At 45.0% G+C, this 15,104-nt stretch overlaps 1 protein-coding gene across 8 annotated transcripts; it reads right to left on the minus strand.

The window, feature by feature from the left end:
* Positions 1-3,542: 3,542 nt before the first annotated feature.
* LOC136577247 (uncharacterized) lies at positions 3,543-14,898 on the minus strand. Of its 8 annotated transcripts, XM_066577065.1 has the most exons (7): positions 14,771-14,856; positions 12,884-12,911; positions 12,470-12,757; positions 10,207-10,392; positions 8,453-8,490; positions 5,211-5,275; positions 3,543-3,847 (listed from the first exon to the last, which is right to left on the minus strand). In XM_066577065.1, exons 3-7 carry the CDS (start codon positions 12,747-12,749, stop codon positions 3,802-3,804), a joined length of 615 nt encoding a protein of 204 aa, XP_066433162.1. In that variant the 5' UTR covers positions 12,750-12,757; positions 12,884-12,911; positions 14,771-14,856; the 3' UTR covers positions 3,543-3,801. The 8 variants fall into 8 exon arrangements, with proteins under 8 accessions (XP_066433162.1, XP_066433161.1, XP_066433163.1 ...); XM_066577064.1 differs by lacking the exon at positions 12,884-12,911 and having other exon boundaries at positions 14,771-14,898; XM_066577066.1 differs by having other exon boundaries at positions 3,543-3,844; positions 12,470-12,911; positions 14,771-14,869.
* Positions 14,899-15,104: the final 206 nt, after the last annotated feature.

Genomic DNA, 15,104 nt, shown 5'->3' on the forward strand with positions numbered 1-15,104 from the left:
GCCGCAGCTACCCACTGGTAATCACGCTGTTACTGCTGATCCCGGCGCACACTCTGACGTCAGTGTGCAGTCGGGATCCTCCTCCCCTGAGTCCCCTGTGCCTCCGTTCCGCAGGAGAGGACTCAGGGAGGAAGCGTGCTGGGCGCACACACTGACGTCAGTGTGCATCCGGGCTCAGCGCGAGCAGAGGGGGAGCGGCGCTGACAGCAAGGAGGAGGTAAGTATATGGGTTGGGGGGTGAGGAGTTTAATATTGCTGGGGGGGTGTTAATGTTGCTGAGGGTGGAGAGTAATGTTGCTGAGGAGGGTAGTTTAATATTGCTGGGGGGGTTAATGTTGCTGGGGGGGGGTTAATATTGCTGAAGGGGAGGAGTTAATATTGCTGAGGGGGGGTAATATTGCTGGTGGGGATGATAATGCTGAAGGGGTTAATATTGCTGAGGGGAGGGTTAATATTGCTGAGGGGGGTAGTTTAATGTTGCTGAGGGGTGTAGTTTAATATTGCTGGGGGGTTAATGTTTCTGAGGGGGAGTTTAATATTGCTTAGGGGAGTGTTAATGTTGCTGAGGGGGAGGATTTAATATTGCTGAGGGGGCGTTAATATTTTTGAGGGAGGGTGGGGGAGTTAATATTGCTGAGGGGGGGGGGTTAATATTGCTGAGGGGGGTTAATATTGCTGAGGGGAGGGTTAATATCGCAGAGGGGGGGGGTAATTTTGCTGAGGAGGGGGTTAATATTGCTGGGGGGTAGGTTAATATTGCCGAGGGGGGAGTTTAATATTGCTGAGGGGGGGGGGGGGGCGAGTTAATATTGCTGATGGGGGGTTAATATTGCTGGGGCGGTTAATATTACTAAGGGGGGGATTAATATTGCTGAAGGGGAGGGTTAATTTTGATGAGGGGGGGTTAATATTGCTTAGGGGCTATTACTACTGGGCCACTGTGGGGTACCCTGCTACTACTGGAGCCACTATGGGGGTCGCTATTAGGGCTCGTTCACACGGGCGTAATCGTATTTTGGTTGTACAAATACGCTGCGTATTTGCGCAATCGATAATCGCTTATGCCTGCATACTTGGGCACACAAAAAAGAACGCAGATGGTGAAATGGTGCGCAAATATGCAGTGAAAACATAGGTTTCCTGCGCATTCACCAGGTATTTGCGCGGCCCATTAACTCCAGTGGGTTATTGGGGTGCGTAGTACGCAACAAAATAGGTCATGCTGTGTGACAATATACATCATGTGGATGAACTCACTGAAATCAATGGCCTCTATTCACTGCATATTATGTACGCAAATACGCTTGTGTGAACACGCCCTTACTGTACTGTCTTACAATCGGCCCTTTGAAGGTCACCATAAGCCTGATGTGGCCCTTGGTTAAAATAAGTTTGACACCCCTGCACTAGAGCCACAGAAACAGGGGGCAAGTTATGGCAGACTTCAAAACTTAGGAGTACCCTGGAAAACTACACTTCTGAGGGTCACAAAAAACAACATCCAAACATGAGAAAGTCCTGAGGTTCATATGTGCAGTTATCAAACACTACGGAGGAGATCCTGGAGCAGAAAGAGCTTGTACTAACCTATATTCACTACAGTAATCTGTAGATGGAAAAAAGAAAGATGAGGGGAAAAAGTTGTCTGAGCAACAAACCTAGAAGGAAAATATGAGCGAGAGTCCCAGCAAGAAAGAAGAAAAATGAGGGGGAAAGTAAGAGAGAAGGAAGAAGAAGAAAGGAGACTGATGAAGAAGAAATACAAAGGAAGTGGGAAGAAACAGGTAAAATTAGAAGAAAGAAGAAGACGAATGCTGAAAGAAAAAAGAAGAAAACTAATCCCATCACTGTGGAGAAGACTGAATACAATGAATCTTCTATGAGAGACCACCTCTTTGAGAGGACCATCCTTGATAAGAACTTTCTGTGATTCCTTTACATCCTATAAATATTGACCTTCTTCTCTGAGAGGACCCTCATATAGATGACCTTAGAGTATATAAGGATGGAGTTTTGCCCATAATTTCTAATCTAAGCTTAGGAGAGAAAGGGGTCTATAACTGTCGCAGAGCAGAGGGTCTTTCCCCTCTTTGTGGATAAGTGTCATAACAGCTTCTTGTGCTTGTTTTGGCAAAATTATGCCTTCAAGTAGAACGTTAAATGATAAAGCTAGTTACAGAAGTATTATTTCTTGTAATGTCTTCTAAATCTCTGCCCAGTGGTTGAAACTAAGCCCTCCCAATGCAAAACTTTTTTTGCCCTGTTCACAAAAGGAACTTAGGTTGATGGTAGCAATGTCTATAGCCACCATCTTCTCCAAGTGTAAACCTCCGAAACTCGTCCGATACTCATGTTGTGATAACTTCATAGTAGTTAAAGCTATCCTCTGGTCCAGGGACAAAATTTTGGATCACTGGAGCCGAGGCCACAGGACCCAGCAGATGGATGGCTGCATGGAAAGCGCACAACGTAATATAATCCCATCCTTTGGTACTTGGACAAAATGTTGTCCCTAGATGGAGGGCAACTTTAATATTATTTGTATCTTAGACTGGAAGATCCTTGGTTGGATTGTCTACTGACGGTAATGAAAGTTCCCCACACTGTTGGCCATGGTAAGGAGAAGTCGATGGGGTCATGTTAGGGTTGAAGACGATAGCACTACAATCACTGATTGGACGCTTTCACCTCTTCAGCTGTTTGATATTGATGCAAATGATAGTTCATATATCTACTCACTTCAATCTTGCATAGTGGCAGCAGGCTGTATATGACCATGTCACACAGTGTATATATTGATGTCACACTATATGGGGATATCATCTTGTAAATCAGTGGACCTCAACTAGTAGCTCAGCAGCCACATATGGCTGGCCATGAGAGTCCTGAATTATGACCACATGTGCCGTAATTGACATTAATGCAGATGTATCCTAACCACCCAACAACGCCAATTCTGATGACGTAATACTGTTGTCACACCTCACACTGAAATATCAGCACGTTTGTAATTTCACAATGTGGCTTCTTAATATTGAGGCTAGCGCTATATGGCAACTGTAGGCACAACATATAACATACGATTGCACTATGTTCCTGCTACATTGCATCCTAGCGTAAGTAAATGTAGTTAAATTGCTATTCACAAGTTACCGTAATCTAACAATCACAAGAAATCCATCAGGTTTCCATGAGGAGCCTCATATGGACACTTTATTACTAGGGAATAGAAAGTGACAGCATTCACCTGGGTGTGGACTTATCAAATGATCTTTAATAATCCAGCACAACGTTTCGACCTGTATAGGAGTCTTCATCAAACGCCCCCTACGTAAGTCAAAACACTGTGTTTTATTATTGCTACATTAATAAAGTTTTGTTTGCTAACTTCCCATCCAGATGCTTCCGTCACTTTCCGCACGCTCTGGGGACATGGCTGGGTCTGACTACACTGCTGTATCAATGCAGATATATCTGCTCCTGGTACAATCTACATTTTCTATATATATTCCAACTATAACAACCCATAATAAACAACGCAGTGAGGTTTAACCATTTTACTACATCTTAACACAATATAACTGACAGGGTATTCTAAGGATAGCGTCTACATCATACATCTCCCCCTATGAATATATACTGCCATGGCCTCTCTATGTGGCGTCATCAGGTTTATAGCAGTTATGGGTGTCCTGTATTATCAGCATTGCTCCATTTATGAGATTCCACAAAAGAGCGGTCCCAGATCTGATATCCGTGGTGCCTACAAGGTTCCCTTCTTCCTGTATAATCTTCGGGCCACTAGGAACAGCAGAATACCAGTGCCCACGATGAATACCATCTTCTTCTACAAGAGAATTAAAAAGATTAAGTTGGCGCATCCTTAGAGGATTTACTTTCATAAATATCTTCTTTTTCTGCCTTTTCCTGTTATTATGTCTGTAAACTTGGCTGGTACTCACTACACCTCTCCTTCTCACCACACTGTAAGCTCCTTCTCCCTCCTGCTCTTTACTTGATGTTTCTTCTTCTTTCTCTGGAACTAGACTAACTGTTCTAACAGGAATTCTATCAACAAAGGAACATACACCACATAAACGATTACTACATTGACCTTATGTAGTGTCCAACTCTGGAACACTACACTCTTTGGCATACTCAGGGCCAATACTGAGCTGGACAGCTTGTAAACACATTTATCACACAAAAAGGCAGGTATATTCAACCACCAATACCAACCCTGTGCCACAATCCCCGGCCAATGATTGGCTGGAACTCCCCCACTCCGTCATACTTCGTTATAACCAACCAGATGAGAAGAGAGTGGAACCCGGCTTACATCACAGCTGGGAACTTCTAGTAAACTATAGCCAATAGAAAAGCATGCTCAGTAACAAAAAGGAGACACTTAGTCTCCAGAGATGTCAAGCTGATACTATGCAGAAGCCAAGTGTTTCATCCACACGGGACATGCTGGCTGTGTAACCTGAGATACTACACAAATGAACACATGGAACACTAAGGGACAGTGAACTGGAACTGAACTAATTGGCCGGCATAACATAAGGACCTAACTGATGACCAAAGCACACACCATAAATACCTGTACACATAACCAGATGGAAAAGCTATAAAAGTATGAGGTATTAATTCATGAATTCGCTAAGTCACTTAAGCTTGCAAGCCCACTTCAAGGGTCCCTGATCTAACGAGACAAACACCATGTGAGACTTGCCTGCAAGCGGGACGAACATAAAGACGGCTTCTGGCTGGAACCTAGGGACCTACCTCACCCTAGATGGAAAACGATCCAAAGCAGGACAGAACACAGTTCACAGCAACACAGAGAACAGGACTGTTCACACCTCAAGTCAGGACACCTACACAAACACTGAGCATGCCTGTTCACACCAACACACTAGGGATTGCATGCAACACAAAACAGGACGTTCATACATCTTGTCTGGCCCCATGCACAGACCCACAGAACACATCACTGTTCACACGTGTCCGGCCACCTGCACAGACACATACCACACATAATGCATGCAAGCTAAACCCTAGGGTGAAGGAAACCCAGCACAGAAGCCCCATTCAGAACTCTCATGCATACAGATATCAAACCATTACTAGTGCAAGTGTCCTCACACCAAGGGGTAAAGGTTAGGCACCAAACTGACATATAGGAAACAGCGTCAGTCATCACCTACCTGACAACACACAAGACATCAGATGCCTGGAGACCGCACCTGTAAAAGGGGAAGGGAAAGGGGGTCTGCATAAGATGCAGACAGGGAATAAAAGTGTCCAGACCTTCCTCAGGGAAGGTGAGAGAAACACTTCAGATTAATATGCATAACATCCAGCTCTGAGTGTGAATAACACAGAATAGATAAAATGACCAACATCCTCTAGCCAGAGGAGCTGGTATTTATGTGCTGCAGACCAGGGGGATTGGCTGGCTGGAGAAACTCCACACCCAGCCAACTCAATCACCCCACACCTGTGAAGGTCACGGAAACCCGTAGAACAACAGATGCCAGAATCACAACCTGACACCAAGATAATTAGGAGAAAGCACACATTTACTTGCCCATGCATTGCTGGGGACAATAACGCATGCTCTATATCAAAAAGGGGACAGTCTCCTGCATGATTTACTAATCCATCGCTGAAAGCCGATAAAATACAGAACACCGTAACAGTCTGCGCATTGGAATAAATGATCCTTAAAGGGAGCTCTCCATTAACTATAAAGTAGCCCTGGAATACAGCTAGATTAGCAGAGAAATAGTACTTGATAGTGCGGATGGGATGAAAAAAAAGACAAGCAATACTCAAAAACCGACTTGATATTCCCCCAAGGACACGAGGGAGCTGGTGAAACATGCTGGGAGGCCAACAGCAGTGTTGTTAGCACAGTTTTCTTGGCTGCCTTTTGCCATCTACCATGAGCACTTGTCTAATGATTCCCCTTGATACTGAGGAGGGAGTTTGAGTCTTCCACTCGGTTCATAGGGAGCTTAGGGTAGTTTTTCACCTGCATTCAGGTGTATCACCTGATTAATTTTTCCCCATTTTCTTATATATGACCTTTTACCCCTGATTGTCATCATATATTTCACGTTTCCTATACTTTGGAGGCGTTTGTTTTCACTTTAAGTCATTTACGACCATTGCCGAGCTTCTAAGCCACTTTTTCCTGGTTGCCATCTGTATATGGCCAACCTAATGAGGCTCACTTCAGGCTCGCTTCCCTTCATAGCAAATCAAGCCACATCCTCGGTATTACTTAATATCAGGGAATAGAGATGAGCGAGCCTACTCGGCCACGCCCCTTTTCCACCCGAGTACCGCGATTTTTGAGTACTTCCGTACTCGGGCGAAAAGATTCAGGGGGCGCCGTGGGTGAGTGGGGGGTTGCAGCAGGGAGTGGGGGGGGAGAGGGAGAGAGCTCCCCCCTGTTCCCCGCTGCTACCCCCCGCGCCGCCACGCCTCCCCCAGCCCCCCGGCGCCCCCCGAATCTTTTCACCCGAGTACTGAAGTACTCGAAAATCGCGGTGCTCGATCGAGTAATTACTAGAAACGAGTACTTTCGCTCATCCTTATCAGGGAACCTTCACCTCATCAACTTTATGCAAATCAGCGTGTCACAACCTTCAATTAACATAAGCGTTCTGCATATTAACGTCTATGGTGAGGCTCCAGACATAAAGACATGTATGAGTATAGATCGCCGCTTCCTGTACGGATGGACTTATAATCTTCCCCAATGCTAACACTGGATATGGAATTCCAGACGGGGGTCCACTAGGGTAACTGTGAGTACCACACAGATTGAAATAGGGTGAATCGGGAAGACATGTATATACAGAAGGACCAGAGTCCTGTAATAAGTAGCCAGCAGCTTGTCGCAGATCATAAAGTTCAAAAAGTAGAACATTTGAATATAGAGCATCGGATAAAAACAAACGTCTGAATCTTCCCTATGCTGGCGCTGGTTGTAAAATGTAGACGGGGGTCCACTAGGGTAATACTGACTGCCACACAAATAAGGTGCATCAGGTATTATACAGCAGACACGTATATGAGGACCAGTGCTCTGGTATTATTAGTGGCAGCATGTCACAGGCCATCACTAATCCCATACACTGCATACAATATCACCAATACATGTATGTAGATACCATATTACAGCAGAGCACTCCGCACACTAAGGCCCCTTCACATGAGTGTAGGAGTATTTTCGTGCGCACGAGCGTAATGTTTTTAAGAAATGAACAAAGTTTTTTAACGTGCATCAGCATATTTTACTAGACTTTTTGCGCCCGCGAGTCATGTGTATTTGTGCGCAGGAAAAACCCCACACCGATTGAAATAGTTAATTAATGAGTTTCAGATGTGTCCTTTTTCCTGCGGCATTGTGCAGTGTTTCACGCATCTCCGAGCGTATTTGCGCATGCCCATTGATTTCTATAGAGTCTTTTGGTACGCAAATGTGCAGGGAAATAGAGCAAGTGAACGAACCCATTGAAATCACTAGGTTCCATTTTCTGCATATTGCCCATGCAAATTTTGCATGTGCAAATATACCCGTGTGAAGTCGGCCTAATGTAATAAGTAATTAGACAGGAGAATAAACACACATGTATGTTCTCAAGGCCAGAAAGTGCCAACAGGAAGGTGCAACAGACCAAGACTGTAACGGAACCGCCACCATACTTTAGTGTTGGCACAACACACTCAGTTAAAAGACGTTTCCCAGGATCCTCCACACCCAGGTATAACCAGTAGTGTGATTTGTCATTCCATAGAATGTTCTTACATTGCTCAACTGTCCAATGATGACGCTCCTTCACCATTGTAGACAGGCCAATGCATCTTCTTAGAGAGAACTTGACAAACATTTGCAGGATGAATGGAGGGAAATACCAGCTGAAGTGCATCAGACTAATAAGTATGTCACGTAGAGTATCAGATGACATCAGGGCCAAAGGAGGCCCCACTTAGTATAACATATGAAAATAGGCTCTACTTTTTAGTCTTGCTCAAGTGTCCATTAACTGTTGGCAGGATAGTGTATGTTTCAAAGACAGGAGACTATTGGATAAAAGCTGTTATGATGTAATGAAGAGGCAATTCTCTAACGAAGGTTAGCACTGGCATGGGATCTGTGTGGCCCCATCTATAGGGCCTCCATGGCTCAGATGTCTATAAAAGGTATATAAAGTTCAGCTATTTTAATGTAAAGCTCAATTTTTAACCCCCTTATATCCCTCTACTGCTGCCATGGTGGTCTATAACTACAAAATCCCAATCAGTAAATCTATACTGCTTGTCCCACTAGATTTAGCACTGGCTCCTGTATCAGCTACACATCTACACTCGGTAAGATTATGGGTTCCATCTGCTTATACTGAACCATTTCCTCTGTTGTATACATGCTACTTACCAGTATATTGTGCTGCTGCTGTGGATTTTTCTTATGCGCTGGAAGAGAAGAGACAAAAAGGAATCAAGAACATCCTCTATGAGTCACATCTTCTGTTGGATGCTTACAAGATGAAAATGGTGAATTGGTTAAGAATGATGTTGAGAAGGCCGAACTTTAAAATTCCTATTTTGTATCTGTTTTCTGTCAGAATGTAGATGTAACATCAACTGATCGTCTCTGTGCTATTGGGGGAATAAAAGCATGCAGTCTATCTATAAGCAAAGAGATGGAGAAGGAACACTTGGCTAACTTAAATGAATTCAAGTCTCCAGGTGCAGATGAATTACATCCTAGGATACTAAAGGAAGCAGCAGAGGTAATTGCTGAACCACTCGCCATAATCTTTGAAAATTTCTGTAGAACAGGAGAAGTCGCAGAAGATTGAAAAAAGGCAAATGTCGTCTTTATCTTCAAAAAAGGGAAGAAGGTGGATCCAGGAAATTACAGGCCTGTGAGCCTGACTTCTATACTGGGAAAGATCTTTGAACAAATTATTAAACAGCATGTATGCAAGTACTTGGATAAGAATAGAGTAATTAACCAGAGCCAGGATCGGTTTGTAACAAATAAGTCATGCTATACGATTCTAATTTCCTTCTATGACAGAATCACCGACTGGGTTGATCAGCGAAATGCGGTGGATATAGTATATCTTGACTTTAGTAAAGAATAAGACAAAGTATCTCATACTATACTTATTGAAAAAATGACCAAATATGGGATTGACAAGGCAACTGTTAGGTGGATTCACAGCTGGCTGAGTGATCATACTCAAAGAGTGGTCATAAATGGCTCCACATCCAAGTGGAAGAATGTGTCAAGTGGGGTACCACAAGGCTCTGCCCTAGGCCCAGTGTTGTTCAACATTTTTATAAGTGATCGGGAGGAGGGAATTGATGGGAAACTGATCAAATTTGCTGATGACAAAAAGCTAGGAGGGATAGCTAACACTAGGGAAGAGAGAGTATTCAAAAAGATCTAGAAAAGCTTGCACAGTGGGCTGCGACTGAACATGAGTCAACAATGTGATGCAGCAGCCAAAAAGGCAAACACAATTCTGGGATGTATTAAGAGAAGCATAGAGTCTAGATCACATGAGGTCATTATCCCCCTCTACTCTTCCTTAGTCAGACTTCATCTGGAATACTGTGTCCAGTTCTGGGCACCACACTTTAAAAAAGACATAGACAAACTGGAGCAAGTTTAGAGAAGAGTTACGAAGATGGTGAGTGGTCTGCAAATCATGTCCTATGAGGAACGGTTAAAGCATCTGGGAATGTTTAGCTTGCAGAAAAGAAGGCTGAGAGGAGACTTAATAGCTGTCCACAAATATCTGAAGGGTTGTCACAGTGCAGAGGGGTCAGCCCTTTTCTCATTTGCACAAGGAAAGACTAGGGACGAAACTGAAAGGAGACACAAATTAGAAAAAAACTTTCTGACAGTGAGGGTGATCAATGAGTGGAACAGGTTACCACGGGTGGTGGTGAGTTCTCCTTCAATGGAAGTGTTCAAACAAAGGCTGGACAAATATCTGTCTTGGATGGCTTAGTGAATCCTGCACTGAGTAGGAAGTTGGACCCGATGACCCTGGAGGTCTCTTCCAACTCTACCATTCTATAATTCTGGCAGGAGGCCACCAATCATCATAATGAACAGTCAAGTGGTAAAAAAGTGTGTGGAGAGGACGGAGGAGCCACAAGTGTCTCTGTTACCTCTCTGGAAGGTTTGTAGAAGGACTTGCTGTTTGTGAGCAGGAATCGGGTTCTTCTCATTCTCCGCAAAGAGCACAAGTTGTGAGGCCCATCGGTCGAGGCTCGTCTGGTTCTTAAGAATGCGCTTCTTCTCCTCCTCATCACTCTTTAGTAAGTCATCTACTACCACCATTACATTGTCACGGCCTTGGAAGATAAAAGATCTTACCATTAGCTTTATACTCTGAGCCAGGCACAGGTCAAGGCCTCATGACTTGGCCCGAGAACTATCTAATGAGCGTGATAAGCGAAGCAGCACAACTCGTTCATAGCCATTTACACAGGTAGACGATCAACTTTATGGGGATGAATGATTGTTACTACAATCATTCATTCCCATAGAGCTGTCATTGGTAAGCTGCACTTTTCCTCGGCCTGCCATTTCACCTGGGTTTCCATGGCCCCACACATGGTCACCTGGTCCCTTGTCAAAATTAAAATGTAAAAATCTTGATATTTGTATAGCGCCAACTTATTACGCAGCACTTTCTGGTAATTTATTTATTACCCCCACCAAGCTGGGTTCTCATTTTACCGACATCAAATGGATGGAAGGCTTAGTCAACCTTGAGACAACTACCTGAAGCATGCGGGGATTGAACTTGCAAACTTCAAGTTGAGCTAGAGCTTAGGACTGCATTTTCGCTGCCTCAACACTCTACGCTCACCTAAATTCACCCAGCTGTTCCCGTGATGGTGATATATAGATATATATTTTTTGATAGAGCTCTTCTCCATAAATAATATATATCCGTCACCACCTACGCTGGCTGCAGCGACGGCAACGAGATCGGTGATCCTGTCTGCACCGGCGCAGGACTATTTCTACTCCTCCTTTTCTTTTTGGTAGGCTAGAAAGTTCTAAGGAAAAGCCAGAAGTTTCTAGATGCACAGCTCTGGGGATGCGAAGAAGGCTCTGCTTCTGGAGGCTCTGTTGGCTTCTCTGCATTCACACGGGAAGATGTGCAGACGGCCATATAGCATTTTTACACTTGCATAAATGAGCAGATCAGACGATGAGTGAGCGTTTGCTCCCTGACTGATCTATTGCTCGTTAACATGAGACCATTTTTACTGAAACGGACATTCTGGTTAATGAATACGGTCTAAGTTTGTAAATGTATCATGGTTTATTAGGATTGGCTTCAGAATGGATCTAGCATGGCCGTCATGGCCTCTCACCTTGCACGTGCATCACCGGTGTCTTGTTATGTGGACAACAGACGTTTGGGCCCCTTCCAGCCTTGGGTATGAATGCTTCCTCTGCACCCCTGTGGCTACACCTTGGGCATAACGCCAATGTGCACAGAGCCTCAGCCCTTGGGTTAGACTATGAAATGGAAGCAACTTGCTTGAATGCAAACAACCGTCTCTTGCAATGAGAACGTTTAAATGTTGGAAGAGGGTGTGCATCTATACAGAGGGGTGAAAACCCAACAGCACTTCGTATATGGAGAGGACTCTGGTTTAATTTATGTCCTTTAGACTCATTTGAATAGATGTAAGCGCATTTTTCCCACGCAAACACGTGGCGTATTTGTGCAGCCGAAACATGACTACACCCGTGTGCTTTGCCCGCTTTGCCATGTATTTGTGTTAAAACACACCACGTGTTTGCGCACACAAAGAAATCCACACAAAATCACATAAATTTTGTGTATATATGCGCCACGGATATGCCGTATTTCTGTATAAGTCCTGTGCATTTACGCAAGCACCACAAAAGCCCATTTCAATTGGCTCTTGCGCTGCACAAATGTGCCCAAAACAGAGTATATTGGGGATTTTTTCATGTGAAAGAACTCACTGAGATCAGTAGGCTCTATTTGCTGCATATTACACACTCACATTTTGCGCACGTAATTCGCAGTACAAATGCGCCATGTGAACCCGGCCTTACACAGATTACAAGGCCTGTTTGAGGGTTTGATATTTGCTCATAGGGACGCTGCCTTCCAATTGGTGCTGCTCTGGAGTTTCTTTTCCATCTTCTACTTACATATGTCACAGAGTAATGCAGACTCGTATACTCTAGTGACACCTCGGTGGCCACTTATGTCAGGGGAGAATTGGGTAAAACAAGCCGTAGTCTTGTTTTACCCAACGGCAAATGTCAGATCCCACTCATAATCTGAGGTACAACAGTCTCATCTGTGGCCATCATTGGACAATCAGTCATGATGTGATAAAGTCATATCCTCCACTCCAGATTCTTACACTTTACCTAATGTATCAGAGAGCTCCTGCAGCTCGCGGTCATACAAGGAGTCGGTGACGTCGGTGAGGTTGATCCTTCCTTGGTGCCTGCTGTGATAGAGGATGGAGAAGGACTGCTTCTGCATCTCTGATCTCCATTCTGCTTGGTTTGTGTTACTTATAGGCAGGTAGGTGACTCTTCCCAGTAGATCCCGGTAAGTTTGGGACCTGAGGTGGTTGATCATCCATAGAGCATTGGCTTCTGCTGCCCGGGAGGTAACTGCTACATCCAGCTTTCCTGATTTCATATTGGCAGCTAATGGATTATGCAAAGAAGAGAAGCTGGTCAGTTCTCATGTAAGTGGCTGCTGATCTCTGGGTGTCATTGTGTTAATGATTGAAGTGACAAGGAGAGAACTCAAGGAGGTCCATCCCAACTTACGTCATGTATATGGCACCTTCTTTTCTTCCTAAAGACAACACATTATGAGTATGTACATCTGCATATATACATAATACGTCGCTGATCTACAACCTGGCCTCTTCAGTTGTACAACTACAAATTCCAGTGTGTCCTGAGATCCTGCAGCTATAGATGATAGAAGGCAGAGGAACATCTTGTGACTGGATCACTATGCATCTTAGTTGCAGGACATGGACTGACAATAACTGGGATCAGTATATGATATTATCAGAAACACGATTATCTCAGAGCCCAGGACACCTACTAACAACCTACTGATCACTGACTCCGGTTGGGTGGCAGCCCAAGGCCCATCAAGAGCATTCATGTGGGAGGAGAGGAAGTCTGCCCCCTCGCCATGACCAGATCGCACTCCAAATCCAAGTGCCAGATGAATGCTGCTGAGAGAGTGCTGGTTCCAGGAAGAAGGCAGCAACAGGGTTAGTGCCATCGGGGTCACAAGAGTCAGTGCTTTATGTTATGTGTCAGCCCTATGGCCATGGAGCTGCAGGATGGATAATTTCCCAGGTGAGTGGACGCTGCTGTGTGGAGAGGAGACCCTGTGCCAGAGCAGCCTCCTGCCATCGTCCCTGTACCCAGTAGGTCTTCCTTGGAACTGCATCAGAGACTGTCTTGGTTGGACTTTGTATATAGTTAAAGGGGTATTCTGGGCTTTTTCATCTGATGATCTTTCCTCTGAATAGGTCATCAGTAGTTGATCGATGGAGATCTGCCGCTTGGAATCCTCGTCCATCAGCTCAGCTAATCATCCAGCCTGTTGTCATCAGTGGTCAAGGCAGGAAGTGGGATCATCAGCTTCGCTCCATTAAAATCTGCTGTGCCATGGTCAGGACAGGATGTCTAGTCCTGGGAGTGGAGTAGTAGTGTGGCGCTCCTATTGATTACAATGGAGTGAAGCCAGCACTGACCACTGATGATGACATCTGTCCCATTGCAGTGACAGCGGGCCAGACGATCAGCTGATGGACAGGGATTTTGAGTATCGGATTCCTAGATTCAAGGGAAAGGTCATTAGTTGAAAGACTACGGAATGCCCCTTTAACCCTTGAGGCTGTAAGGTCTGTGACCTGTCACCAGTGACTGTTTGTTTATAACCTTTAGGGTGGGATCACATGACCGGATTGGATTCCGCATGTCAGAGGCCTGTAGCGGTTTCCGGCTGTGAGCCCGGCCGGTCATCCTGCGTACCTCATTTTCCTGTATTGCGGATGACCGCGGGGGCTCGCTGTCAGTCATGCGCAGTACAGTTCTTTCAATGTTTGTATTACCCATGCCGTTGCTAAGAGATGACGCGGGTACCCGCAGCTCAAACACAATGTTAATTGCATACGGTCTGCTGGTTGGACAGCCTTCATCGGCTTCAATGGAGACAGTCCGCGCGGAGTCCATGGCAGAATTAAGCATGCTGCAATTTTTACTTCTGCTAGTGGAATACGCAATTTGTATCTGCGAGTGTGAAAGAAAAAGCGAAAGTTCATGCTTTTCAATGCCAGCGTTTTGCCGCAGATCCTTCGCACGGATGGTCATTATGGATTTTATGTGAGACCCCCCGTTAATGTAATAGTGACATTCTGCAGAGTGAAGTGTATAAGTGCTGTATGGTAAAGACGTGTTTGCCTCCACCCGCCACCATGCAGCGCCATAAACCACCGCCCATAAGTACTATAACTGCTACTAGTAAGAAGAGCTACAGTAACACAATTACTACAACTAATACCGGAACTGCTAGGAGAACCTGTCCACAGACATCTCACTAGGAGGAAGCCTGAGGCTGAGCTCACCAGCCGTACCCATGGCGGATTGTCATGTATGACCCCTGGGTGTACACATGCCCCCCTCCATTACCCTGACGTGTGGTGGTCCTGCCCTCTGCGCCGTCTCTCGCCCTCCTGGGTGAAGTCAGAACAGAAACATGTGACAGAAATGAAAAGTGAAAGTAGAAGAGAAAGAAAGGGAGGGGGAATGAGAGAGTGACGGGGACTTATAGGAAGAGGAGACAAGAGCCGGCAGAGAGAGACAGCAACCCAGGGAAAGACAGAGAGAGACAGAGAGAGAGAGAGTAGGGGGAGATAGAGTGACAGAGACAACAACTCAGAGAGAGAGAGATAGAGAGAGAGAGACAGCAAACCAGAAAGAGTAGGGGGAAGAGAGAGAGAGAGGGAAGAAGATACAACACAGA

This window comes from Eleutherodactylus coqui, chromosome 8 (assembly GCF_035609145.1).
Source record: "Eleutherodactylus coqui strain aEleCoq1 chromosome 8, aEleCoq1.hap1, whole genome shotgun sequence".
Lineage (NCBI taxonomy): Eukaryota > Metazoa > Chordata > Amphibia > Anura > Eleutherodactylidae > Eleutherodactylus > Eleutherodactylus coqui.